The sequence below is a fragment of the Lingula anatina genome, chromosome 2 (assembly GCF_051362555.1).
Source record: "Lingula anatina isolate TDL-2025a chromosome 2, LinAna3.0, whole genome shotgun sequence".
NCBI classification, from domain to species: domain Eukaryota; kingdom Metazoa; phylum Brachiopoda; class Lingulata; order Lingulida; family Lingulidae; genus Lingula; species Lingula anatina.
In genome coordinates this window covers 789,795-817,419 of record NC_141768.1, presented here as the reverse complement: position 1 = coordinate 817,419, position 27,625 = coordinate 789,795, and the positions used below count along the sequence as shown (strand labels likewise).

The 27,625-nt window shown below is 35.4% G+C and overlaps 1 protein-coding gene across 4 annotated transcripts in view; it reads right to left on the bottom strand.

Moving 5' to 3' along the window:
- LOC106155981 (ALK tyrosine kinase receptor) overlaps nt 1-27,625 on the bottom strand; it is a 36,451-nt gene that overhangs the window by 5,198 nt on the left and 3,628 nt on the right. Inside the window, exons 1-19 of one of the 4 annotated variants that reach the window (XM_087006369.1) lie at nt 24,872-26,242; nt 16,889-17,081; nt 13,603-13,736; nt 8,935-9,063; nt 8,560-8,718; nt 7,419-7,546; nt 5,956-6,119; nt 5,514-5,608; nt 5,202-5,282; nt 4,619-4,693; nt 3,859-4,018; nt 3,245-3,398; nt 2,955-3,062; nt 2,558-2,708; nt 2,184-2,354; nt 1,608-1,703; nt 1,154-1,312; nt 618-728; nt 33-237 (exon numbers count right to left, since the gene is read on the bottom strand). In XM_087006369.1, the coding sequence (XP_086862495.1) occupies nt 33-237; nt 618-728; nt 1,154-1,312; nt 1,608-1,703; nt 2,184-2,354; nt 2,558-2,708; nt 2,955-3,062; nt 3,245-3,398; nt 3,859-4,018; nt 4,619-4,693; nt 5,202-5,282; nt 5,514-5,608; nt 5,956-6,119; nt 7,419-7,546; nt 8,560-8,718; nt 8,935-9,063; nt 13,603-13,736; nt 16,889-17,081; nt 24,872-25,091 (2,693 nt within the window). In that variant the 5' untranslated portion in view covers nt 25,092-26,242. Of the gene's footprint in view, nt 1-32; nt 238-617; nt 729-1,153; nt 1,313-1,607; nt 1,704-2,183; nt 2,355-2,557; nt 2,709-2,954; nt 3,063-3,244; nt 3,399-3,858; nt 4,019-4,618; nt 4,694-5,201; nt 5,283-5,513; nt 5,609-5,955; nt 6,120-7,418; nt 7,547-8,559; nt 8,719-8,934; nt 9,064-13,602; nt 13,737-16,888; nt 17,082-24,871; nt 26,243-27,625 lie in introns of those variants that run through there. The other 3 variants (XM_087006368.1, XM_013531031.2, XM_013531033.2) reach the window with 3 other exon arrangements.

The window sequence follows — 27,625 nt, the reverse complement described above, 5'->3', positions numbered from 1 at the left end:
CCATCCCTGTCATCCCTAGAGGCCATCCCTACCTGATTAGCTTCAGGTGATCCCTAGGGATATCCCTCAGCTCTGCCAGCTGGCCACTGGAGAAGCCAAAGTCATAGTTTGGGTTCATTTCTGTGGGAAGAGGGAGGGAGATCTGTCCTTGGCGGAGTCGGCTCAGCTGTTGGTCAGTGCGGTGTGGTGCCTTGTCCAGTTTGGACCCCTTGACCATCTGTCTGTGACGATAGTGGACTGGAAACATAGGAATAATGCATTTTTTTCATTCAATTGTTAATGCAAACTTATTTCTTTAAAATATTATCATAGACATAATTTTGAGATTTGAAGATATATTATGGCCTCAGTAGAAAAAGAATGTATAAAAAATTTGGCTTGATGTCTAGGAAAACATAAATACTTTCTTTTATACCAATTTCATTTCAAATCCCAATCTTTGTTAATATGATGGACAACTAGAAGCAATGATAGATACAAACCTACTTCATACATCTTGCTATCAAGAAAACAAATACATGAAAAATTATTAAATCCTCCACCACCTCCTTCAATAAAACATTTCAAAATCGACCCAAATCATTCTGTAAACCCTTCGTACACAGCTGCATACTTACCGCCGCAAGCCACACAGGCGAAGAACGTGGCGACAGCTGCTATCCCACCCATTGCCATGGCGATGATGTGAGTGACAGAAATGTCAGCTTGGTACAGTGACTGGGGCACAACTGAAAATGTCAGAAAGGTCAGTGAATTAAAGTGGTCACTCCTGTACACGACAGCTGACTGGGGATAGATGTCAGCAGACAGATTTGTGAGTAAAGAATGCACTGAGTAAAAACTAAGAGTAATCTCCCTCTCACATAAAACAATTCATAATTGAATAAGCACCTCATCAAATCATAGATGTATATTATTATCTTTTATTTGGCAAAAAATACATTTTAATGCATAGTCAATAGCAAAGAAATAAAGTTTTGCTATTTAGAAGAACACATTTAAAATAACAAAGTCAATCAAAAAGGAAACTTGTTTTTAAAATTCTCTCATCAGTGCCTATTTTTTGCTAAAATTACAGCTAGTAGTCTGTTTTTTTTTCGAAGGCAATTATTTGGAGAACCATGTTTTGAGATATAAATCATCTATATGGTACCTAGACAGGTGGAGTTGTCCTGGGCTAGGGTGTGGTCATCTGGGCAGTAGCAGTGGTACAGGTCAGAGGAAAGGTCATCTACTTTGCAGTCGTAACCACAGCTACACTCCTCAGTCAGGTAAACCTGGACAAAACCATCTCCAAAGTTGGACTGCAAACCTGGATATATGACAATAGTGAAGTGAGAACCACAGGTTTCTTATATGAGTAGTTAAAAAAATAAAAAATCTATGAAAATTCAGCTAAGGGTTGTTACTATGTACATGTCTAAGCTTTGAACACATGACAAAATTAATTTCACTATATTATGTATTACAAAGCAGTTTGACAAATATTGAACATCAAATCTTTTTTTTTTTGCTTCAACACAGATCTTTTCTAATACCCTGTCAAAGCTGGGCTTAAACTGTACTTGTTCCTTCTAATTAACAGGACAATTTCAATAAAAACCTACCAGTTTCTTCAGTAATATCTATACCCTGAGAGCTGATATATGAGGTTCCACCAAAACCGCTGTCATACGGACTGTTAGTAAAACTAGTGTTCCCACCTGAGGAACAAAGAATTAAATTGATTGAAATGTGATGAAAATGTAACTGGTTGAAAACTTTAAAAAATTTTTAATGTGCACAATGATTTTTAAAAATTTTAATGAGACTTGGGAAAACTTATTAAGGCTTCATTCACATGCAATGTCTATTTTCTAAATTCTATTTTCTATTCGCGCTATCTTATGATCACGGTCTGTGCCCTGAATATCCCGCCGCGTAATTACTGGCAGCGCGAGCCAGTTACTTATAGTAACTTATAGTAACTGGCTCGCGCTGCCAGTAATTACGCCGGGGGATATTCAGGTCACAGACCATGATCATAAGACATACCGCGAATAGAAAATAGAATTTAGAAAATAGACATTGCATGTGAACGAAGCCTAAATCTACTTTTCTTCAAGAATGGGTAACATGTCCACATGACACTACACGTGGTATACTTTCATGATTAAGATCCATGATCAATTTAATATTCTCACCTGTGTACCCCCCTCCAGCGCCCCCTGCTGTGCAAGCTCCGCCCCCTCCACCAAATCCTCCAGTAATACTCCACAGGCTGCTGGGACAGTTAGAGCCTCCAGTGGCGCCATCTAGCAGTGACTTTCCAGACTGGAGAAGTTGTGACGTTTCTTTCCAACCACCACCAGCACCTGCCAAATAGAGATATAATTGATTAGTCAGCTGATACATTAAAAAATATTGTTTGTCATTTAAAAAAATTATCAAAGAAGCTTTCATCACAAAGTGCCAAATTTTCATAATAAGCAAAAAATTAGTGTCTACATCAGTCTATGAAATACAATATGTTTAGTCATTTTTTTTACTTAAATCAGAGTCAGTCATAAATGCTCACCAGGGTTGTCCCTCATTTCCACTCCGTGTCTGCCTCTCCCAGCAGGCTGATTTGTGTTGGTTGCATTATGTGCTATGTTGTCATAGTAACCAGCGCCAGCACCCCCTCCTGCTACTAACAACAGGGTCGGCAGTTCTGAGTTGGAGGATAACTAAAAACAGATATTTATTATTCATTAAAAAATTATTTCTGTATTAGCAACCAATAATAATGAATTTTACTGTTATACATAAATATTTCAAGTAGAAAAAATATAAGAATTGAAAAATCCTATATATGTTAGTAACTATGATTATCATAACACTGACAAAATAAGAAGGAATCCTGTAAATGAAAAATTTACTTTCTAAAAATGATTATTTTTGTAACAGATGATGTTTCAGTTTTATAAACTCACCGTAAATATATAGGTGGCACCACCTCCTCCACCACCTCCTCCATTACTGACAGTGTCGGCGTCTGTCTGCAGGGCTCTAGCGCATCTCTTAGCTGCAGCTGGGTCCTCCTGGAAATATGAGGGGGGGGGGTTAATAACATACTTGCTCCAACTGATTTTTAATCATTTCATCGTCCAGATCATTGTAAATGCAATACATCAGTATATGTTACAAAAGGTGAAACACACCAAGAAACTATTTTTATTAAGACATATTTTTGCATTTTAAAAATAGCAGAAAATGTACTAACCTTCACACTTCCACAGGCACTCTCACCCTGTTGTCCAACTACCATGTAAATCTTCTGTCCTTTCTTCAGATAGAACTTGGCAGCCGCCGTGGCTCCATGCCCCGGGGTGTGGCTCCTGACTCCATATCCCCCACTAGCACCTGAGGCTGACAACCTGCAATATTCATATACATTATTACTTATGAATGTATATATGCAATTAAATACTTTATATCAACTAAAAAACCAATTATATAATTTTATTAACAATTTTCAAATATGTCAATAAACCATTTTAGCAAATGTTATTTCCTTTTTCTCTTTTCCTTGTGGGTTTTAAGTTTGAAGTTATCAGAAACTGGATAACTGTCCATTAAAGATAAACTATACACATTTGAAAATGTTCCATAGTGATATTTCCATATCTTTATATATCCTAATTATCTTTACCAATTCAGACCTTAAAAATGACAAATATCTGAAAGTGTGGCCTATCTAGAAATGGTATAAAACATCAAATCTAAGTGCTAAGATTGGCTGACCAATGATATTTTGTTAGAAAAAAATTGCCTTTTTCTCATGCACATTTAAATTTGGCGCAAAAATCACTGAAAGAATTATTTTGATAAACTTACGTGTATATTCCTGAGATAGGAACTGTCCAAACTTGTGCCCCTGTGAACTGTCCCCCCTCCTCCACTGTCACCCTCATGTCTGTGTTCCTATACTCAGTATAACACTGATCTCCATTGGGGCCATGTGCACCCTTTGATCCACAGGGTGTAAACCTATAGGCTGGAATATGAACAGGTTACATCTATGATTATCATAGTCACATATATAGGTACCCTGTATTACACAGGTTGTGAGTTGAAAGGGATGCCCAGTGTAACATGGGCTCTAAGTGAATCCAGAGGTACCCTGTATTTTGGGGGGGTTTTGAGTGACTCCATGGTACCCTGTAATACATGGGTTACAAGTGACTCCATGATACCCTTTGATTCAAGCAGGGTTACAGTAAATGTTTCAGAGTGACATAAAGTACATCACTGCTATTAATACAATCTGATGTCTACATTTCTGTAGTCAGCATTACACTGTTTACACTGTTTATGTGTGAATCCACATGCACTACTTGAGCTATGGGAACTAAATTTACAGGATGATAATAAGTCTCTTTACATCATTAATTGTATGATGCATTATCTATTAGGTATTATGTATTATAACATGAGAAAATATATTGAGAAATATATTGAGAATCAATGTTACCATATATTTTCTTTTACATTCTGCACAGTGCTTCACATTACATTACACACAACCTTATACCATTATAATGTTTCACTTTAAATCTACAGCAGAGCCAATTATAGCTCAAATCAAAGAACTCACTTGTTTCCTTTACTTTCTCATTGGCATAAGTGATAATATGAGAGATTTCCTTGGACACAAGCACCGACAGATTTCCTGAAATTGAAGGAAGATCTTAATAATGGCTTGTTCATGGGTATTAACACCTAACAGATTATCTCAAGTTGACAAATTAGGCTTAAAATTTTCATTGGCAATATGAGAGTAAATAAAGTGGAATAATGAGGTTTAGCTGGTCTTCATCTGATATCAATTTCATGCAGGAAGCAAAATACCCAGTAAATGATGTTTTGACATAATAAAACTAAAAACTGGATAATACTACTGTACTTTAACTGACACGATAAGCACATTAAGTCTGGCACCAACTTAGCTGAGGATTCTTTCAGAATATTCAATCACTAAACTTAACACTAGATTTTTTCTATTATCTTAATGACAATTTCATTCCACTGTTTTCAGCAATTCTTCCTTGAGATAACCATGGAAAGAGAAAATGCCAGAAAATTGCCACTTGAGCCTTTACTAGCTGTGTTCGTGCTGACAATCATGAAATGCAGCCAAATATGGTAATATGGCAGAAATAGGTTGTAAAAAAACTTACCAAAAGAAGCAATGATTTCAGTGTCACTTTCTGGTCTTGGTGTTGATTTAAATGCAGCTTGGTTTACATTTTTCAAAATACCTGAAAAATGATTATAATAAAGATAGAGAAATTTGGGATAATACATCATGTAAATCAAAACCTTAGGTTTAATTGTTAGGATACATACCATAACTGTATATCTAGCTGTATATGTCTCAGTACAAATAGTACTATAGATAGGCATCCATGCCCAACAGATTTCTGTTCATATCAACTTTTAAATAATGAAAAATGGAATCTATGAACTAATGTTTTTTTCCTACTACCTACCCAGACCAAAGCATTCTGGTGACAGTGAGATGTCATCAATAGCTATGTCACCACGGAAACGCAGGCCACGGGTGGCAACAAATTCTAAAGTGTAGCTGAAATAGATCATAAATGTCAAGTATTAGTTTTGTTTCTTAATGATTAAATTCAAGCATTGAGTTGTGTCAAAATAGAAAAAAATGCTGTAGAAAGAAAATATACATAAGACCAATGGAGAAAGTGAATATAACTTACCAAACTTTCTTATTTGTCTATCTATGTGTGATCCAAAACATGATTCATTAACAGTTACATATAAATATACCAAATTGTTTGAGGAAGCAAGGAATAATTCCAAAACATTAACTGTTAGATAAAAACACATCACTGAAATTCTGAACATTTAATTTTTTACAAACCCTTTAAATAACATATTTTTTGGAGAAAAAAATGAGCAACTCACTTTGAAGTCACGTTAAGTAAGGGGATGGCGACATATTGCCATGCTGAACTACTCCTGCCAACCTCCGCCTTCCACAGGTTTCTTCTGGTTCTGCCACGATTCTCCACCATTTCTAGCTCCAGACGCCCCATGTTACGTCCATACATGTGGTAGAAAAACCTCAACTAGAGAGGAAATAACAAAAGGATTGGAAACAGGTGATAGATAAAGGCACTTTAGTTATAAGACATTTACAAATGAATGCTTATCATTAGAATTATTTTTATATATATATATGAGAGGGAGAGAGAGAAAAAGAGAAAGAGAGATACAGTATATCATTTCTTAAAAATAAGTTCTCTGCAATAGATAATCATGACTCAAGTCAATTTTGAGCTCCATCTTTAAATTGGCTGCCATTTCAAAGACACTATGTTAAATTTGGGGCATTTTTTCATGAAAGAGCCACAAGTTGCTGGCTTCAATGGGAACCTTTCTCTGCCATACATCCTAAGCTATCCTACCTTACAAGACTGGTAATATGGTAATGATGGTATAAAGTTATATCCTACCTTACAAGACTGGTAATATGGTAATGATGGTATAAAGTTATATCCTACCTTACATGACTGGTAATATGGTAATGATGGTATAAAGTTATATCCTACCTTACATGACTGGTAATATGGTAATGATGGTATAAAGTTATATCCTACCTTACAAGACTGGTAATATGGTAATGATGGTATAAAGTTATATCCTACCTTACAAGACTGGTAATATGGTAATGATGGTATAAAGTTATATCCTACCTTACATGACTGGTAATATGGTAATGAGGGTATAAAGTTATATCCTACCTTACAAGACTGGTAATATGGTAATGAGGGTATAAAGTTATATCCTACCTTACATGACTGGTAATATGGTAATGATGGTATAAAGTTATATCCTACCTTACAAGACTGGTAATATGGTAATGATGGTATAAAGTTATATCCTACCTTACAAGACTGGTAATATGGTAATGATGGTATAAAGTTATATCCTACCTTACAAGACTGGTAATATGGTAATGATGGTATAAAGTTATATCCTACCTTACATGACTGGTAATATGGTAATGATGGTATAAAGTTATATCCTACCTTACATGACTGGTAATATGGTAATGATGGTATAAAGTTATATCCTACCTTACAAGACTGGTAATATGGTAATGAGGGTATAAAGTTATATCCTACCTTACATGACTGGTAATATGGTAATGAGGGTATAAAGTTATATCCTACCTTACAAGACTGGTAATATGGTAATGAGGGTATAAAGTTATATCCTACCTTACATGACTGGTAATATGGTAATGATGGTATAAAGTTATATCCTACCTTACAAGACTGGTAATATGGTAATGATGGTATAAAGTTATATCCTACCTTACATGACTGGTAATATGGTAATGATGGTATAAAGTTATATCCTACCTTACAAGACTGGTAATATGGTAATGATGGTATAAAGTTAATGGCAGGAGGGGGCGGGAAGCTGCTGCTGACCAGGATAGCGGTGTCAAGTGGCTGCTGCTTACTGGCCTCGATGTATAAATAGTAGCCTGCGAAGTGGAGAAAACGTGTTTTGATTGCCTGTATTATTTTACAAAATCATTATAAAACATTTAAAAGAATATCAAAATAGATAGTGACTACAATGTATTTATAAAAATATAAATATACAAATAGTATATGGATTTGAATGATAAAATAATGCAATGTATTGCTATGCACTGCAATACAAGTTACAAAAGCTGTATGAGAAATACACAAGTATTGAGATTTGCATGGAGAACAGATAGTGCATGGCTAGAGGTGTGATCTGTTGGCAAAGAGCTTAAGTAAGTAAGTAAGCAAGTGCTGTAAGACCATTACACATGAGACAGCGGTACACTAGTTATTGTAAACATTGGCTTTTAATTTTCAGATAAATCATCTTTGGTACAAATGAAACGAATATGATTTACACTGCTGAAATTAAGATAAGATGAAGACATATTTTATTATCTAGGTCAAATAACACCCAATTGCTGATATTATGTTGCCAGTATTGCTTTACATTAAGAACAATAATCATGAATGTTCTTGATTGTTACTGACAGGTATGAGATAAAAACAATTATTCTTGAATTAAGGCCACTCAAGCTGTTACAGTGGCGATGGAAATCATCGTGACAATAAACTGTTTATTGGACAGACCAATAGATGTAAGTTAACCGACACAGGTGACAATAAGTCACTGGCAATAAATTGCTTTTAGAAGAAGCTTGGCTGAATATGTAGTTTTTTGTCCAGATGATAACTCAAGGGCCAAGAAGCATCATCTTATTTGCTATTTCTTTGTGCTCAGAATACTGCCTAATTAATGGTTATTCTAAAAGATAATCAGTGTCTCTGTGATTTTGTGAAAATATAGTTTAAATTGTTTCTTCCAATCAAAACCTTTTTTCAGAATTATTTCATAACTGATGCAGCTGTAAATATTAAATTTGAACAAACTTAATAAAACTATAAATAAAAAATAATCTTTTTTAACTTCGCTTTTTTGAAGAAACATGTTTTTGAGCTAACTCACCAGACTTGTTTTTCAACGTGTTATCTGTCTGGGGCCCCGTGGAGAAGGAAGGGGTGGACCCCCTGTTTCTACTCCAATCAAAATGATCTCCTCTTTCAACATTCCTCCAACCACACCAACCATCTTCAAATGTGCAATGTGCATTTTTGGGCAGGGCATCTAGAATAAAATGATGTTGTTTGACAGTTTAGCAATTGAACCTTTGAAAACTGAACAATGTTTCAAAGAATAAGTGAAATATTCACTCTGCACACTGTGGCATGTAGACTAAAGGGATCTGATAAGTTACCAGTTGAAAAACTTATACAATGAAATGACAGTGAATCTATGCTGTATTGAAATGTAAGGCTTCAAGCATTCAGTGTCACAACCCACCACAATCCTGCAGCTCATCAGCTCCTCCGCTGCAATCTGTGTTGATGTTGCAGACCTGAGCTCTGTCAACACAGCGCTGGTTTTCACACATAAACTGGTGCAGGTGGCACGTGTCGCGTACTGGAACATCTAGAAATAACACAATAAATAAACTTACAAACTTCAGCTATGAATTACACCAACATTAGTAATGTGTTTCATCAGCCATTAAATTATCTCTTATTTTTGTAAATTATTATCTTACAACACACAAGCGATATTTATTTAATATTTAATGTTTTGACTCAAGATAAAAGTGAATCCTTAAAGAAAAACAAAAAAAATTAAAGCTATTTATGGGTGTCTGGGGCATCAATACCCATATATCAGGATTTCTGGATAAATCAAGAAGACTTTCATGTCTACTTAACTTTGTGTCTTGACTGCTTTCAAACTTGAAAGTATCTTAATCACCAGTAACTCATCAGGATTAAGTTCTTAACTTTTAATCATGGTGCCTTAATGAAATAGACAAGAATAAAGGGGAAAGGATATATTTACCCACCATTCATTACCTAGATTTGGCCATAAAGGTAATCCTTCTAAAAACAGCATTAATTCAACGTGAAATGTACATCTAAAGCTTTTAGTTTCAAAGATCACACCAATTAATTGTGGGATGCTATTCCAAGAAGGTGAATTTTTATGTTCATATTTTCAAGAATGTTTTTCAGTTAAGGTGGCATAATGTCCATTCTCCTGCCCACTTTTACTTTGATGAAACAACACCAGATCTCTGGGGATTTGTTTTAATTCCAAGAACATGGCTATTACTGGCAATCACACCTTAAGGCAAATGTTCCATGTCTTTGTCAACGAACTTAACACAATTGCACAGTTTTCTGGCACTTTCCTATATCATGCAATAATGAATCCGAGCCTTGTTTTGCAAAAGAACTCTAAGCTGAAAACTGCACTGATTTTTAGACATTGAAAAATTTACATTTGATCAAGAAAAAGGGCATCAATTTTACTCCCTGCACCTCAGCAATCTATAGAAATATATGTGTGAACTCAGCAATCAGTGATCAAAGAAAACCCACAAAGACTTTTAATTGTACTGTATTAGGAACATGTTCCTGCATACATAGAAACTATTTCTAAAAGAGGTTAAATGAAGAGGGCCAGTCCACCACCATACACCACAACGGCAAGCTTACACCCCATTTCCATAGATTTTTAGATCGATCTATCCCTGTGGGGAGTCTCACTAGATTACTGTCAGCTTGGCCGGCTTAAGCGTCTGTCCTGCCTACTAAAAGCTGTAAGGGGGTAATTAACTATGGTGCCTGCTCGGCTGACTGCAATTTAGCGTGAACCCCCAGGGAGTTAGGTCAATCTAAAACTTAATCTTTAGATCGATCTAAATCTCTGGGAAAGCACCCTTAGAATACTAAACTAGTTCTTCTACAGGACAGTAAAAATAAAGTAATATAAAATGGTTGATTTGGTTTCTAAATTGACTTTTTGGAATACTGCCAGATTGAATGGGGGATTCCAAGAAGAGGGTAGATGTTAGGTGGGGGTGGGGAGGGGGCAGAAAAACATTTTAGCAATTAATTACAGGCTAATTGCAACTGACGAAAGATTGTGTTTAGCTGTCATTAAGTCTGTGACCAAATATTACTGTAGTCATAACATCTATGAAAATAGCACATATATATAAAATATTGCTGGACCTGAGATATTACTAGGAACAATCAACTATAAACATTATTCACTGTGACTAAAATGACTAAACAAGTACACTACCTTGTCAACAAATATTACTTCATACCTCCAACCAAGATTGACTATTTTTTCAAAAATCTGTATGTGACAAACTTGGTGAATAATCAACACATGGTGTATTGGAATATTGTAAAATTAGGCAAGAAAACTTGTCATAAATCTCTGAAGGCAATATTTCATGAAACCAGCTCATGTTATCACACTTAGGAAACATTTCTCACCAACAGCTGACGCTGATTTCTGTCACATTTCATATATTACGTCAATATGTAACAAAATTCATTTAAGTGTTGTTCGCTCTCTCTCATAATGGTTAGGATTTTCATATTGATTTTGCTTCAAAAACAAATTTAACATTCTATACTGAAGACCACTATGTTATTTATTATGCTTTTTAATAACTCAATATTTGCTAGACTGTAGTAAAAATTTACATTCAGATAATAAATCAAACTGAATAAATCACATTCTAACTTGACAGCGGAGTTCACAGCAAGAGGTCATGAATGTGTCACAGCTTGGACCCTGAAAAGGGGACACCATTTTTTTTTCTGTAGCACGCAGGTGTGAAGTGAAAATAAAATGAAAAAGGAGAAATTACCAGACTTTATGGGGACATCTGCCTCATAAAGTGACACTTAAAGAAACTGACACACGTCTCGGCCGTAGGCATTAAACAGCCTGCGAGGCAAGTGTCAATATTGCGACACATCCTTCAAGTATTAACGATAATCTTTAAAGGAGCATAATAACAAATTTGTTATGAGAGATTTTTAGTATAACCAGGAAGAAATAGCAGAAATAGTTTTGAAACCACATTTACAAAAAATAATGAAAAGAAGAAATAGAAATTGTCACCAGAATGGCAGTAAAAAATTCAAACAACACTTGAAAAATACTGAACTGCATAGTTTCTTGCACTTTTTCTTATGAACATATTTTTCTCTGTAGATTTTTCATAATTTACCACCACAACATAATTCTGATATAAAGGTATCTAACCCTGAAATGATGCAGCACTCGTTACCAATCAACTCAATTTTTATTTTGGATCCTTTACCCGTCAACAATTTAAACTTATCCAATACAGAAATTGCGCAGAAATCTAAGGCACTTCACTAATCTACCCAACATTCAGTTATTTCATGATTTTTACATTTTTGTTACTGACCCTAATCAAGATTCTGAATTAAAAGCCACTCATTATACAGATTACTTTTATAAAAGTTTAAGGAATATAAATAAACCCTTTTTGGGGTTGTAAAATTGATTTAAAAAGCATTCAAATCAAGGTGAGATATTACTGTAGATCAGTGTAATATGATCCCCCTTCCTAACCTTTTACATCAGTAATATACTACTTTATATTCCACCACATGAAAACTCTCCAGTAATTTTCTCTGTGCCCTATTAGTTCCAAAATTAATTTCTTTCTTGCTGTTCTAAGTGAGAATTACCCTGGCTATGAAATATAAATTAAAAGCTAAAATAAGGGCTGCTCTGCACCTAATAATACCTTCAATCTTTTTGATGCAGTTGCCTGTGATTCACTACGGCCTTATTGCATGTCTATTATAATGAACATAGTAATAAAATAAGGTTAAAAAGCTTGACTCTCCCAGTCACCTATAGTCTCCAAAGATTTGCTTCAAGCTGGAAAGATAAAAATACTTCTTCTAAGCGCCTGAGCTTTTCCATCTCAACGCACCTGGCCATTAGCATAGACTGGTTTGTTTAATGAAGCTTAGGCCCCCCAACGCAGAGTGTCAGTGTATAACAGTCAATGAAAATATGTTTTGCAGGCAAAATTCCGAACTCGGCAGTACAACTCATTGCTAACAGTAGCTCCATAGGAGGCAGGCACTATAATTCTAACATTGCTGAAAAAATGATAATCATACATCCAGGACACCGCAAACCACACACTATTCAGACTTTTTCACTGTAAACTAAATCTGCCATAGGCAATCTGGTCCCATAGTGAATCAACTCTAATTTTGTCTCTCCTGAGAAACGTTGAAAGAAACAGAAAGAAAGGTGGATTAAAGCTAAAAAGAAAGTAGAAAAAATGGATGACCAAGCTTTTGCCTTGGTTATATAATATATCAGCAGATTAGAAAATACACTATAATTACAATGTCATATTTTATTCATATACCACATGAGGGAAGCCAAAGTGTTAAACTTCGCAAATTAAACACTAATGTTCACTTTTCACAATGTCATATGACCAGTATTAACTCTCACGAATTCCTTTTCACATATCCGTTCATGCCTCCTACGCCTGCAGCAGGACATAGTAGGAAGTGAGTTTTGACACTGAAGACAGGTAAACTACTACCTTTACTCATCCGCAGATCCTCTTACAACTTACACTTGATGAATGGAGTCACTCCCTTTACGGACAAATTACCGTCAATATAGGCCATTAATTTTTTTTCTTTGCACCTACTGAGACTTTTTTCAATTACCTATTGCATTTTATATTTTTTTTTTTTTTCAATTTTGAAATATGTTATCTCATAAATGTAAGATAAACTGAACATATTTTCAGCTGTAGCTAAGGATAATGAGCATCTGAATCTCACCTAAGATCAGAGCATGATTCAACAACATATTATTTTACACAAACTCCATCAATATTTTTCACTTTTTTTTACAAACTGACCTTCAATTTAAATCATATAAATCATACATTTCAAATAAATCCATCCATCTATATTATACCTTAAACCTGCCGCAAACCACTCAATTAAGCCCAGCAATTTTACTGCCTTCATATCAGCAAGTTTTCAATCATAACGAAAACTGGCTGAGATAACCTATCGTTGCAAGATACAGTAAATTGATTTGTTTTATTCGTAGAATTATACATCAAAATTAATCAAAATTCCGTACCTGGGTGACAGTTGGGCAGGGTAATGGTGTCCACTGCAATATGTGCTCTATCATCTCCCTCCACTCTCAGGGCTATGAAGAAAAGACGGAAAGGCTCGCTGATGTGGCCGATATTCACTACTTGTTCTTCCCAGCTGAAAAATTTCCCAAAATAATACTAAAATCAATAAATGCACTGAGTCAACTTAAAATACATTAAGTCAATGGAAAAATCTGTTAACCATTAGAAAAAACCTAAGGACTCAAACTAAATTCAAGGACAGCAATTTTTACATTTAAAACCATCATAGGATATGCATTCATACCGCATCTAAAAGAAGAGAGGGATAGGAGATGAGAGAATTTAGTAGATATGGAAAAATGGTCAAATATAAATGGACTAAATTTCTTTTCAATTCATCCAGGGTCTTAATCAAAATCTGTTACCAGTCCATCATTACATCACTGTCTGTTCACTGGTATTAATCTGATCATAAATAAATAGCTACAAATCATCTTAGGCTTGACTTTCAATAAAGATCTCCATCTCTTCTTGCAATCAGGTAAGGGGATATAGAGGAGTTGTGCAGATAGATTCAAAATTCAATAGAACAATCTATTCCGCATCTCACAGAGTTATTGGAATGTGGAAACTTTTCATTTCATCAGACAGTCACTTCTGTAAGATAAGATCTAGGACTGGTGCCACACCAGTACGCCATGCCAGGGACATCTTGGCACATACACCACATGTGCATTGCCCAGCGTGCCACAGTCAAGGCCAAAGTGGAATAGCACCTTACATTGTGATGAGGATGATTACAAGTTGGCATCATTTTAAAAGATACTTTAGCCAAGTCAGTTCCAAATGAAATCATTTTTTTCTCAGATGTATGCAAGTGCATGTGATGTGAAATCAAAATATGTGTAATGATTTTTTTAATTTAAATTTTACATAATTTTTACAGATGACAGTCTTAGTTGGCACTGATTTTGATTTAGGTTTATGGGCTTATTTTTTCCTTCACAAGACTCTGTATTTGATTTAGCAACAAACAATAAAACTCAACGTCTGCAGATTTGACTTCAGTCAAAGTGTTTTACGTATTATCTCTTTGCATTTTCCAATACTTTCACAGGTGTTAAGCAGTTTATCATTCTACATGTTTACAACATTTTCAGAGTAGCTTGTTTCTGCTTGCAGCCACAAAACATCACCTTGTTTTTTGACTGCGTACCTCACGCTTAAGTTCAGTGACACCAAACAGCTAATTCCTCATTTCACCCTATTTAGGACAATTAAAAGTATCAGGAAATATCATCTAATTTAGAATTGAGATGACTGAAACCTGGAAATGCTTGCTTCATTAGGGCAGTATTCTAATTAAAGAAAAGTTTGTGAGGAAGTTTCAAAAATGGTACTTGGATTACCCGTATCTTGGCCAGAAACTCAGCCTGGTAACAGATTGATAACTAATGGTATTTTGGACTGTAAATCTATATTTAAATACAGTCCTATGACAATAATAATCATTCCAGTTAACTTTGGAAGTGTGTCAATCATTTTTGTGCAGTATTTTGAGTGTCTGGACACCAGCCCATGTTGCATTTCTTCATAACCCAGAAGATAGCTTGAAGGAAAATTGAGAACACCGTGTACGTGTACAAATTAGTCGTCCAATGTCAAGTGCATTTCATGTCTTGATGTCAGCACTTCGTAGCCAATGTTGAACACTTGTGCATGATATGTTTGGCAAAACTATTAGCAGTAAATGCCACATTAATATTTGTCCACATAAAATTTGATTATTTACAACAAAATATGATCCACTTTTTGAAGTAGAAATTTAATATGTGTGGTTTTCTGTTAAAAGCTGTGATATGTTAAAAGAAATGTATTACAGTTAATATCAAAACATCCATCAATCCTCCAACAACACACTCACAAACTAAACATTTTGAGAGAGTTTAAATTTTTGTTTGTGGCCGTGCATTGTAAATGCATATATGCACGTGTGTGTGTGTGTGTGTGTGTGTGTGTGTGTGTGTGTGTGTGTGTGTGTGTGTGCATACATTTGGGAAAAAAATTCTTGAAATTATGTTCAACAAAAATGCTATATTAATGTCTTCTCTGTCTTTCATCAGAACACACATCATGCTGCATGGAAATGACAAGGCAGAGGCTAGATATAGCAGATACAGAAGGTTTGTAATTAATATGGCCAAACCAAATGCAAAACCCTCTTGATTAAGTACATTAAAACTAAAGAAAATATTCATTTTTTCTTGACATTAATTCCAGACAGTTTCCATTAACAGTGTCAAAACCTTTATGAGAATGCACTAGTAAAGATTCCAGACAGACACGAGATCCCCTTTCTTTACGGAAGCTATTAAGACTTCATCTTAACACGCAATGGGCCAGTGACTGACGATAGCTGCAAGGGAACTACAATGAATTACATCACCTGTTGTTATAAAAGTGTTAGCCCGTGTCTGGTCATAAAAATATTCTTTTAGAGATTTTCGCCTTGTGGCACTGTAGTGTAGTCAATGTAGTAACACTTGTACATGTACATTCCCATGGCAGAACTCGCACAAATAATAATAACAATAATAACAGACTAGGGGGAGAAAGATATTATTCAGTTGTATGCCCACAGCCAAAAGCCAATCTCTCTGTAAAGTCTGTAAAGATCTGCCACGAACTTTGATGTACTTATAACAAGTCAAGTGCACTTTCAGAGAAGTAGTAACAATCTACAAGTTCCTGTCATGTCGTTTTATGTATTGCTTTGTTAAACGGTGTCAGTTCAGTATGATCTTTTTCATTGCTTGGGGTCATTCATTTTTCTTACTTTTTATCCTAATATCTTTGCCTCTGTTTTATTTTCCCAGCTTTGTTCTTGTCGTTTCTTTTTTTTTAATGGTGCTAGGAAGTACCGGGCAGCGCTGTTTCACATAAAGACCCCCCTGTATACTGGGAATTGGTTACGATGTCATTTCTCACACCTCTTAGGCAAATTGCAACAGAGTATCACCAATACTACTACAGCTCACTACCTTAATTATTAATGGCTTATTTTGCCCCTGTGGTTAGTTTTTTTTTTTTTTTTTTTGAAATATGAAGACATGTTAGAAAATATGCCTCATTCACAGCATTTTTTCAAAAAGTCATTATCTAAAATGTGAAAAACTAAATTTATCAAATATCTTCCCCCAAAATATATTTTTTGTTGTTCTATTATCCTTGTGAAACATCAAGTGATCGACTCATCTCTCTCACTCTCTCTCTTTTTCAACTCACCTATTTTCCAAGAAAGCCGTGACATTTTTCAGTGTCTTGGTGCCATTGGAAACCGTGTGTATCCTTATCATTAAAACCTGCTTCCCAACCACATGCATAAAGAAGTGGACTTGGCAGTGGGGGCCACTCTGATCAAACCAGGGGCTCTTCAACACCGCCCCTGTCACATTAGCATCAGCAACTGCATAACGACCTAAAAGAAAAATAATAGATTTGCATAAATTTGAGAAATGTTAACAATGTGTTTATAATAAGTTAAATTTTGAAAACTGTACATTACATTTTTATAAAAGGAAAACAGATAATAAATAGGTGATCAGTATGTACAATAAACTTGATCAGTAAAGACGTGATATCAGCTTTCTTGCATCTTATTTGTATTTTTTTATATTTATTTTGGCATTAGAGATAAACCTATATATTATCAATAGGGGAAAAGAGGATAACATTGAAGTTCAAATTACCAAAGAGAACACAGTGCATTGAGTGTATCACTTTGGGACAAACCTACTGTGTCAATACATTTATAAAGAAGTTTTTGATGTAGGGGTAGATATGTAGATAATAAAATCAGGGCACATAGTATAAACCCTGTAAAAAGAACTTTGAAATTAATAGTTCTAAGCCATGATGATGTGTACTTCAACTACACCATATTGCCCCATTCATCTTCTTCACTTCTATCCCTTTTGTCCATCAGAGACAGTTGTGGGGTGATAGTATTGAATAGTGCCACCCCGCCACTGACTGTATCTCCTCTGTCATCAAGGATTATCTCCTAAGAGATTGTCTAGATACCACAGGTTTTTATCTTGGATCTTGATGAAATCTTGGAGGTGTGGAGGGCTGGCCCTGTATTGGTGTTTCAAAGTCACCCTGTGATGCCTGTCTGTTTTTTAACGTGTTTTGCTGACGGCCATATTGTTCACCCAAGTACCAATGGTTACTTATCTCTCATCCAGGGAGGGGCTGGTTGGTTCTAATTTATAGACAGGATGGGCTGAGACAGAATCCCACAAACCACAGGGGAGCCAGGCAGATGAATTCCTTCTGCCCCAGGGTACAACATTTCAAGAATGGTACAACTCCATAAATTGTGTGTGAAATATGGTGATAACCTGTAATACAGGTATCAGTAATACAGAGTTCGGGTGCAGTAAATAAAGACATCCAGATTCTTAAGCCTTGTAGGGAGTCACCCCCATTTCTGACTAATGAAGGAACAGTGGAAGGAAGAGGGAAGGGCTGAGAAGTGGACTCTCGTACTGTTCTTATCTCCATGCTGTCATATATTTCTACCTTAGGATAAATTTGTACCAAGGTGGAATGTATGATGCAAGGCTGAATGATGCAACAGTTTACACTTTCTACAGCCTATTACTTTTGTCCTTTAATATTTTTGTCAAAAACTCAAAAAACATTTTTTCATTTGGGTTTAAAGATACTACTTTAGGTAAGATTTCTACACTGGTTGTAACCCCCACACACACACACACACACACAAAACACCATCTCCACCCTTCTCTTTAACTCACTTCCAAAAGCCAGTTATGAATTAATTTCTTGTGAAGAAATCTCTATGTGGTCCATGCAAAGGGTTCCCTACTCGCCCCCCCCCCCCCCCCCCCCCACTCCTGTGTCTCTCAAACATACTCAAACATATGCATTTAAACATAAGATTTCTTCACCCTCAAATGACAGCAACATTACCCTAAGTTTTAACCCCACAAGAAAGATTAAGACATATCAAGAATGGAAATACTGATGAAGTAAAGAATCACAGTTTTGTGGCTAATATTCAGGCTGACAACTTTGATACTGATCAACGCACACATTACATAACCCCAGTTCACACACTATAACAGTAGCATCTGTATTCAGTCTGACGATCCCCTGGTTACGTATAGAATACAACTGAATATTGCATTGAATCAAAATTATAGACTGGAACTCAAAACCTATCATTAAAATATGAAAAAAAATACACATTTGTCAGTAAGTGTAATTAAATTGAAATTGGAGAAGGATTCATACCTGACAACTGAAATATATAACCCACCTAATAACTAAGAAGACTTCATTCTTACAGTGAAGTAGTGATCACTTCAATTCAAGGTTTTAAATAACAACAAAATTACCAGAACTTTGCAATAGTACATTTCATCATTGAATAATTTACTGAATTTGAAGTGCTTAAATTAAAATAATGCAACCAACAGTATGTGTGTAGGGGATATGACAGTCAAAAAAGTGGGACCTTATTTGTGCGATCCACTGGTATATACTACCCCATGTGTTTAACATATGCATTAACAATTCTATAAATCTATATTTTATAATTAATTTAATGAATCTTTATTCTCTAAAATCTAGAACCCATCAAACTAACAAGCTTTGACATGTCCTGAATCAAGTGTTTGATACTCGACAGTCCAATTGCATCATCATGTCTACCTTGATACTGCAGGTACAAGGAGAGAAGTTTCAATATATTTTGTGATCAATCTGCTAAGATGTATTATGCATTTTATAGTTTAAAGTTTATTAATTGTAACATATGCATCCACCTGACAAATGACAATATAAATGTAATTTTAAATGAGTATATATGCTACTTTCCAATTACAAAGTGTTTGACTACTCCTAACTTACTAAAGACAATTGTTTAAGCCAAGGTTTTCTGTGTCAATTTTAATGTGCGTATTAATTTGTGTGAGGTTTTAATTTAATATCAGTCAAATAACACTTACAATGGAGTGAAAAGCACTGAGTTCTCTTTGACCAGTTTCATTCCAATTGCCAGCTTTATGGTATTTCCTCTGCACTTACCGCAACTAATCAAAATGTGCCATACTTCTGATATTACTAAGAATACCAGTGCGCTAACAGAGAATGGATCTCTTATTTATTAAGCAAACATAATGTAGAATTGGTTTCAAAACATCCAGGTACTAACTTATTGGCTTAGTGAAGAATGAAAACAATAAATGTCATGAGCATTACCCAGAGTAGTGGCCTATGTACATGTAATAAAACCTTAATTAAGAACTGTTGTACTATAGACAAATTCTTTGCATTTTGCACGTTTATTTTCAGCTGTAGTCTAGATTGCAGTCTACAGCTGGCACTATGTTTCTGTTCTGGGGACAAGGGTAATTAAGACATGATATTTCAAATACCATCAACCCTTTGAAAGTTAAAGCTGCTGCAAACTATCTAGTGTCTCATTAAGAGATGAAAATAGCTAAATAACTTTTTGGAAAAAAAATAAATAAATATATAAATAAATTTCTTGATTATTTCATATTTTCCTTGCAACTTTTTGCGCAAACATTTTCAAACAGTTTCAGTGTCTGGCAACATTATTTTTCAGCACCAGCTTCATTGCAGCATCTGAGTTGTACTCAGAAAGGTAACCTATCTCCAATGTAATTGTTACTTTAAAAAAAATCCTCCTTTTAACTGAGTCTAGTTTTATGGGTGGAGTTGCTGTCACATGTACAATTACAGACGATTTGCTGTCATCCACTGTGTGACATCCCTGCAGTTAACTGAGACAACAGCTGCTCTCGGCACATCAAACCATTCCTAGGATTGCTTATGTCAAGATCTAGGAAATATTCATAATTCATTCCCGTATACAGATCATCTAAATCATTCAGACGGGATTGAACAGAGCAAAAACTGGCATGTGTCAGTCATAATTATTGCTATTTTTTAATCACTGTGTGTGTATGTAGTTGTGTATAGCTGAATGGAGAGGAAGGGGAAGTCATTAGGCTTGATGATCAGTCTATTATTGTTTTACATCATCTTCCACCAACACCTCCACATGGTTTAATTATCTAGCTTGGTGAGAGATAAAATCTTGTGTCTTCTTTTCACAAATATAGTTCTATATACCATACCAGAGGAAGTGAGCTTTTAGATATAACACTTAGAATGAAATCACTTTATTTCTATTTCATTTATCAAATGATGTGATAGTGGAGCTTAAGTTGCTGTGTTTATTAGTGCCTTGATAATGTTTGCCCCGTTGTTACTTCATTTCAACAGTGCATTTGATGACTATAAATACAACTGAGATATAAACACTCAATACAAGTAATTTGAAGGGCACAGTTTTACCTTTTGGGATTCAGACAAAAATGTTTAAATCCTTAAATCATTGAAACTTTGAACTTGTTAATTCGCGCAACGACTCAATCTTTAATGCATCAGCCTAAATTTCTCCACACAACATCTGTGTCATGTTATGATAATATTTTAAGGGACTGAGAAGTGCTGCTAATAAAACACTCACTTCACACAGATAGGCTGTTAGCAACTAGTTGACACTCTTGCTTAATTATCAATAGTTTCCTCAGTTTTATCTCTTGAAATGATAACATGTTTAACCTTCAAGATATAAAATCAAGGCTAGTCCAAAGCAAGCTGACTGCTACCAAGTACAAAATAAATGATGTTTGGCTAAGTTATATCATACACTGTAAAAGTGAACACATTTTATAATTTAGATATGTACAAATTAGAAAGTCTTGAATTAAAATTTTAATTGTTAATCTAATGAAACAATAATGCCGATTGTTCATGGATCAAAATTATGTCCAATGACCTATGCAAAAGTTTTATATAACAGCTCTGCATTGATAATAATAATAATAATAATAATAATAATAATAATAATAATAATAATAATAATAATAATATAAACCAGGGATAAAGGTATTTTCTCAGATATTATACTACATCTGTTCAAGACAATATTTGCTTCAGCATACTAAGTGTCAAAAGACAAATGTTTTTCTTTCATTCATCACATGGTATCACGCCAGTCACGGTATGACAACAGTCACATAGGTAAGTCCCTAACAGCCATCAAACTACCTGACCCAACCTCTCCTGAGGAAGTAGCCAGCTGATCATGTGGTCAGTTGACAAGAGTTAATGAAGTAGGAAGGGGTGCCCTGTATACTAATGACTGCAGTTAACATAACATCACAGGTTTCCCCACCCCCAGTGCATGCTAATTAACCTGGCAGGGGGAGAGGAAACGGAGGACCCATGTGACGCAAGGAGAGGTCAACTTTAATAACATTCTACCTTCTCTACAACCTGTTAGAAACAAGCCAATTAAAGGAGATAAGGATCCAGAAGAGGTCTTATCTGATTTCTCTTAGGATTGTTTTCATCCTCAACTTATTGCTAAATCCACCTTGATGTATTGTATTACCCAGTGCTTCTGGTGATTTTGTTGCTAATTGCTGTGGAGATGCATCAACTGCCTTAAGCATTAAGGAAATCTACACCCATTTTTTCCTTAGTAGCCCAAAATATTGCCAATAAACCCCCCCCCCCACCCCCCACACACACACTACTGAAAAAATCAAAAGGAAGTGCTAGAAAATATATCAACTTGTATTTTATGCATGGCGGGAAAATTACAGATGTCAAAAATTCCTGTTGGAGCCTCAGGGCTGTTCTTAAAAACAACTTTTATTGCTCTTACACCGTCTACTGGTTAGTACTAGCAACACACCATGCAGCTGCCACTGTGAAAACCAATAAGCCGAGAGATTTTTGTTATATTAATCATTATTGTCTAGCCTTTTCATCCAGAGAGCCAGTTTTTTTACTTTGTTTACTTTAATATACCCAGAATCATTTTTCAAGAAAAGAGTCATATTTGTCTGTACTGTGATAAGAATGACAGTGCCTATGGTTCACCTAAAGGTTTCATCAAATCCATAAAGAATTGGTTTGCAATTTGATATTTTGGCCAGATATTAATACTGGAATACCTCCATATACATTCTACAGGACCTTAATTAAATCTGAAAGGTCTGTTATACAATTTCACACTGACACTTTTAACAATTTCCGATATCAGACTTTAAGGTGAATATAGCGAGCTCTTTTAATTGTCACTTCCCACACAAATTGTCATGCACTGTGGGGACATCTAACCAACACCAGTGTGATTTATCACTGATGACTTCCACTATAAAAAACAGTGACTTAATAATAAAAATCTGAACCCATATCAAATTCTACACTACATGCTAGACCCAATGGCAAGTTGTAGCTTCCCCCATACGCCCCACGCGTGTAAGCTGACATCACCTTATAAAATATTGCAGTTTAATATGCGGCCCAACAACACATTACCTATTGAACTGCACTCTTGTGCTAAGATTCCCCCTATTCTCTTGCTAATAGGACTCCTCTATGGAAATCAAGAAGGTCTATCAAAGAACACCACTTCAAAGCAAGGGGGAAGGAGGCACCCCTGTAAAAAGCCCATTTGTCATTTTCATACAGGGATTGTATTTTAGGGACAGATTCTATTACACTCTCTGCGCTCTAAAGGTGATTTTTTGTTTGGACAGTTAAGATAGTGCGCAAGGTAAAAAGTTTTTACCCTGTACCCTGTAGAATTTTGTTGCATTTTAAAATAGAGATTCAACAAGTATTGCATTGTTTTAATCAAATACTTCAGTCAAAAACAATTATTAAATGGTGTTCAGAAATAAATAAAGTGGTTGCTCTTAATTTCAATGACAACTCATAATTTAGTTTTTAAATGAGCCCTGTGTCAGAGTTCAATCAGAAATTTCTTATTTTATAATTTTAAAGGGAAACTATATATACTAAATATGTAGCAACTTTGGTGTTACATTCTTTTATTTATCAATTACATATGGGGGGGGGGGGGGGTCACTTATTAACTTCCACTTAACAAAACTTTCCGAAGTAATTAAACATAAAATGATGCTAACAAATCTAAGAACATTATTTCTGGTCAACAAATGAGCTGAGCCACAAATTAGTGAGGTAGAAAATGTGATGTAGAAAATATGACAACACCATTACTTAACACTCCACCAGTGACCAGAATTCTCCAGTAGAGGCTACAACAGGTAGGCCATTGTTGGAAGAAACCCTTTGTTGGTGATTGTCCCTTGAATGGGATGAACTAATTCAATTCTCTGTGACTAATACCTTGTTATTACACACAGAGAGGCAAGGGTATTACTTAAACCCAGAAGGTCCAGATAATGACCACCCTCCTATCAAACTGATACTTGAATCCCATTCCAGTGTTAGTAAAAGTTACACAATATAGAATAAAACATGGGTAAGAATTCTGTTCAAATGAAAATCATGAGCACCAGCGTGGCGCTGGATAAAACCAAACACCTGGGTCTTCATCAATGTCCTCAATGTAGTCATCAATGCGTGCGAGACAAACATTATCAATAACAAACAAACAGGGAAAAGGAGAATGAGAATGTTATTCTTTCTTAGATTAGGTCCCTCGATAGGAAAATTCTACAAAGGCACTCAGTGACAGAGGAAACCTTTCACTGAAAGGGATGGCCCCCCTTACAATACAGACAATGTACAAGAAGATGATAGTATAAAGTCTGGAGATCTGGGTTCTTATCGGTGAAGAGGGTGAAAGGGGCTTGACGGATGCAACATGTTTACCAGTCCAATACATTTATCACTGTGTACATTTTGTAGATTTTGATAGACTCTATCAGACACAACTTATAAACTTTTCATTTTTCCCCCGTCTCTAAGAGAGATTTAACACTGTAATCTGAGTTAACCCCATTCATAAAACAGTTCATTTTTTAATCACTCCAGAAATTCAGAAGAATTAGCAAACATAAAGTGGCAATCTGAAGAGCAAATAGAACCACTTGTTGATTACATAACTTTGCGATTATGTTATTTAAAACTGGACTTTGCATATATCCTTTATATATTTATATATCACAATAACATTCCAGACTCAACAGATCAATTAATTAAATATTCCTCCCTGTACTAGCACTCTCTTATGAGAAAAACCACAGGTCATACATAAAGCATAAACTATAAAGGTATTATCATCTGAGAGAAATGTATCAAATCATTGATTTATTCATTATTAATGACAACAATGAATATAGTGAGGATAAAGTATCAACCTACCTCGACGCGTGTTTTTCGTGTGATCCAAGTGTGGTCCATGCTTATGGTGGCTGGCCACCACGATTTTGAAGCCATCCTCTCCATTGACAGTACGAGGACTCTCCCATCCGCAGTCAGAGTCAAAATCACAACCACTACTTCCCACTGTTAGTAAAGATAGAAAAACACACAGTGATACTGACAGACTTTTACACATGACAAATTTACAAACTGCTGCCATCTTGTCCGTCTTGTCTCCTGCTTTCTTACAAAAATGACACAGTGTTCTTAATTCTAGTTTTCAGAAATTCCCCCCATTCTAAGACATGAAAACAAATTCTTAGAAATGTCACTTCCAACGTGTCCTCACAATTGTATGTCTTCCATAAAACACATCAACTACATGGTGCCAATAACAATAATCTCAAGATTTGCGGAACGGCTATTCCCCTCCGACTGCTCTGGTGATAATTAGAATTTTATGATCATATCGAGCCACTGTCGTCCAATCAGTGGCTGTTAATGGGGCTGGTGGCACTGGACTTCCAGGTGCAGAGGATGGATCCTGAGGTTTTAGCAGCCGTTTTTTCAAGGTGGGCTCAATCTGTCACTTTGCCTGGGTAGCCTGGCTGTACTGAGGTATCTGTTGGTGACACCTTGATACAATCACCTCAGATCTCAACAGCTGTCACCAATCCTAGCACAGCCTTAATCCTGGGAATAGCTGGGAATTGGGTTATGAAGGATGACAACTTTTTTTATCTCAGACTTTCCTGTAAACAAGGTTACTGTGCTTCATGGTTCTGTCTTTTTTTTTCTCCACAGATCTCAATGTCCAAGAAAAAAAATAAAGCTCTAATGTAATCTGTCCTTTAAAATATTTCAGCTCAAAACTTCCAATAATTTTTTCTAATAGATTTTACAGCATGTTTTCTGGGATCCTTCTTCTAATATGTCCTTTCTTTCTCCATCTCCAGAGTAACTCTATCTTCCACTGAGTTAAAGTACACTCACAGCAGTTTTCCTATCTCTCTAGCTCAACTGCTGTCCCTCTGGTCTGTTCCCTGGTCTGTTGTTAACTGTCCCCGTCACATGGTACCTTCCACTAATAGCGTCACCTTCTGTCAGATCCTGTCACCTAGCTAATACGTCCCCAGGGGATGGCATAGCTGTGGGGAGGGGACACGCTTGGTTGCTCCTCAGCTTGCTGCACCTCTTTAACACTACCTTCCTTTTCTTAACTGATAACACAGCGATAACAATACAAACAAGCTGCACCAGGTAGACCTGTGCTTATTCTTATTTTCTTCCAACTTTAGCATAAAGGTGTACCAGGTTCACTTTAAAGGTTTTAAGCTGCTGCGAAGCTTTAATGAACATTAATCCATATTCATGAAGAGCCTCAGAGTTTTCTACCACTGACTCTGCATGGTTTTATTCAATCATTTTGGATGCTTTCACTCCTAGTGGATGGATAGGTATTTGATTGGGCATACTTGAATACTTAATTGAACAAAAGAGGTTTGGCAGTAAAGAAAGAGTCACAACTCCAGTACATTTGGCTTGATTTGTCTATATTTTATGAGTTGAGGTATGAAGATGTTTTTTGTCCTGCAAAGAAGTGCAGATCCAATTTGCCTTGTCCAGTATGCATGACAAGAATATGAAGAGAAGATTTGCCCAAGTCAAACACATAATTATTTGTTTTACCAACCCTTTGCCTAATGAAAAGATAAATAAAAGTATTTTGGTCTGCAGATTTTAACTTGGTGTTGTAGGTTTCATGTAACTGACATTTTCAAATTAAAAGAGTAGTTTTCTATAAAAGAGAACAAATCAGGTTTACTAAATTTCTGAGGTAAATGGATTTTAAATGAAGGACCCCTTCTAAGATTAAACTTAAACATACAAAATAAAAACACAAACAAATTAAAAACATTTCTTATGTTCTGCCCAGGTACATGAAGTGGAAAGTTCAACATGAAATAATGTTCTGCACATACCCTTAATTAACAGCTGAAAATTAAGCAACTGTCACCTGAAACTCATAAACTGCTGAGATGGAATAATATTACATTTCCCCTATAATTTTGATCTTACTAATTACGATATTGAAAGGAGGGGCTGTTAAGAGCAGGTCCTTGTGAAAACCAGTTCTGGCCTGACGAGTCAGTTAACTACTGAAAAGATGCACACTGTAACTGTTCATCCCACTAGGAAAATTACCCCTTTTTAAAGCCTTTCATTAAAAACCTCAAATTATATAATTGCATACAAGAATGCATTGGGCCCCAAGTCATTTATTTTTATACAAATAGGTGCAATAATGATCTGTTTCTTTGTCTTCAGTCATTTTCAATTCAATAAATGTTCCCTCAGACAAAAAGAATTACAGGTAAAATGTGTTTCTATTGGAAGGGGGTGTTTATGGAAATAAAACCATAGAAAATGTGTTCATGTTAACAGGATATATAATATTAAAATTCTGTAAGTCGTTTTTTTTCTTTATAAATATGCTCAGTTGTATTATGATCATCAAACCATTACAAAATGTGCTTTTATCCATATTGTAAATTATTTTTTGTCAAAAACTTATAATATTTTATACTTTTTGATAACTTTAGAAATTTTGCAATCTAATATTATTGACAAAACTTACAAGTAAATTTAGCCATTTCAGAATTTTTCAGAAATATCCAATGACACAAATACACCTTATCCTCCAAGACTTATTACATTTATTCTGACACCACCAAATGGACCAACTTTTGGTTT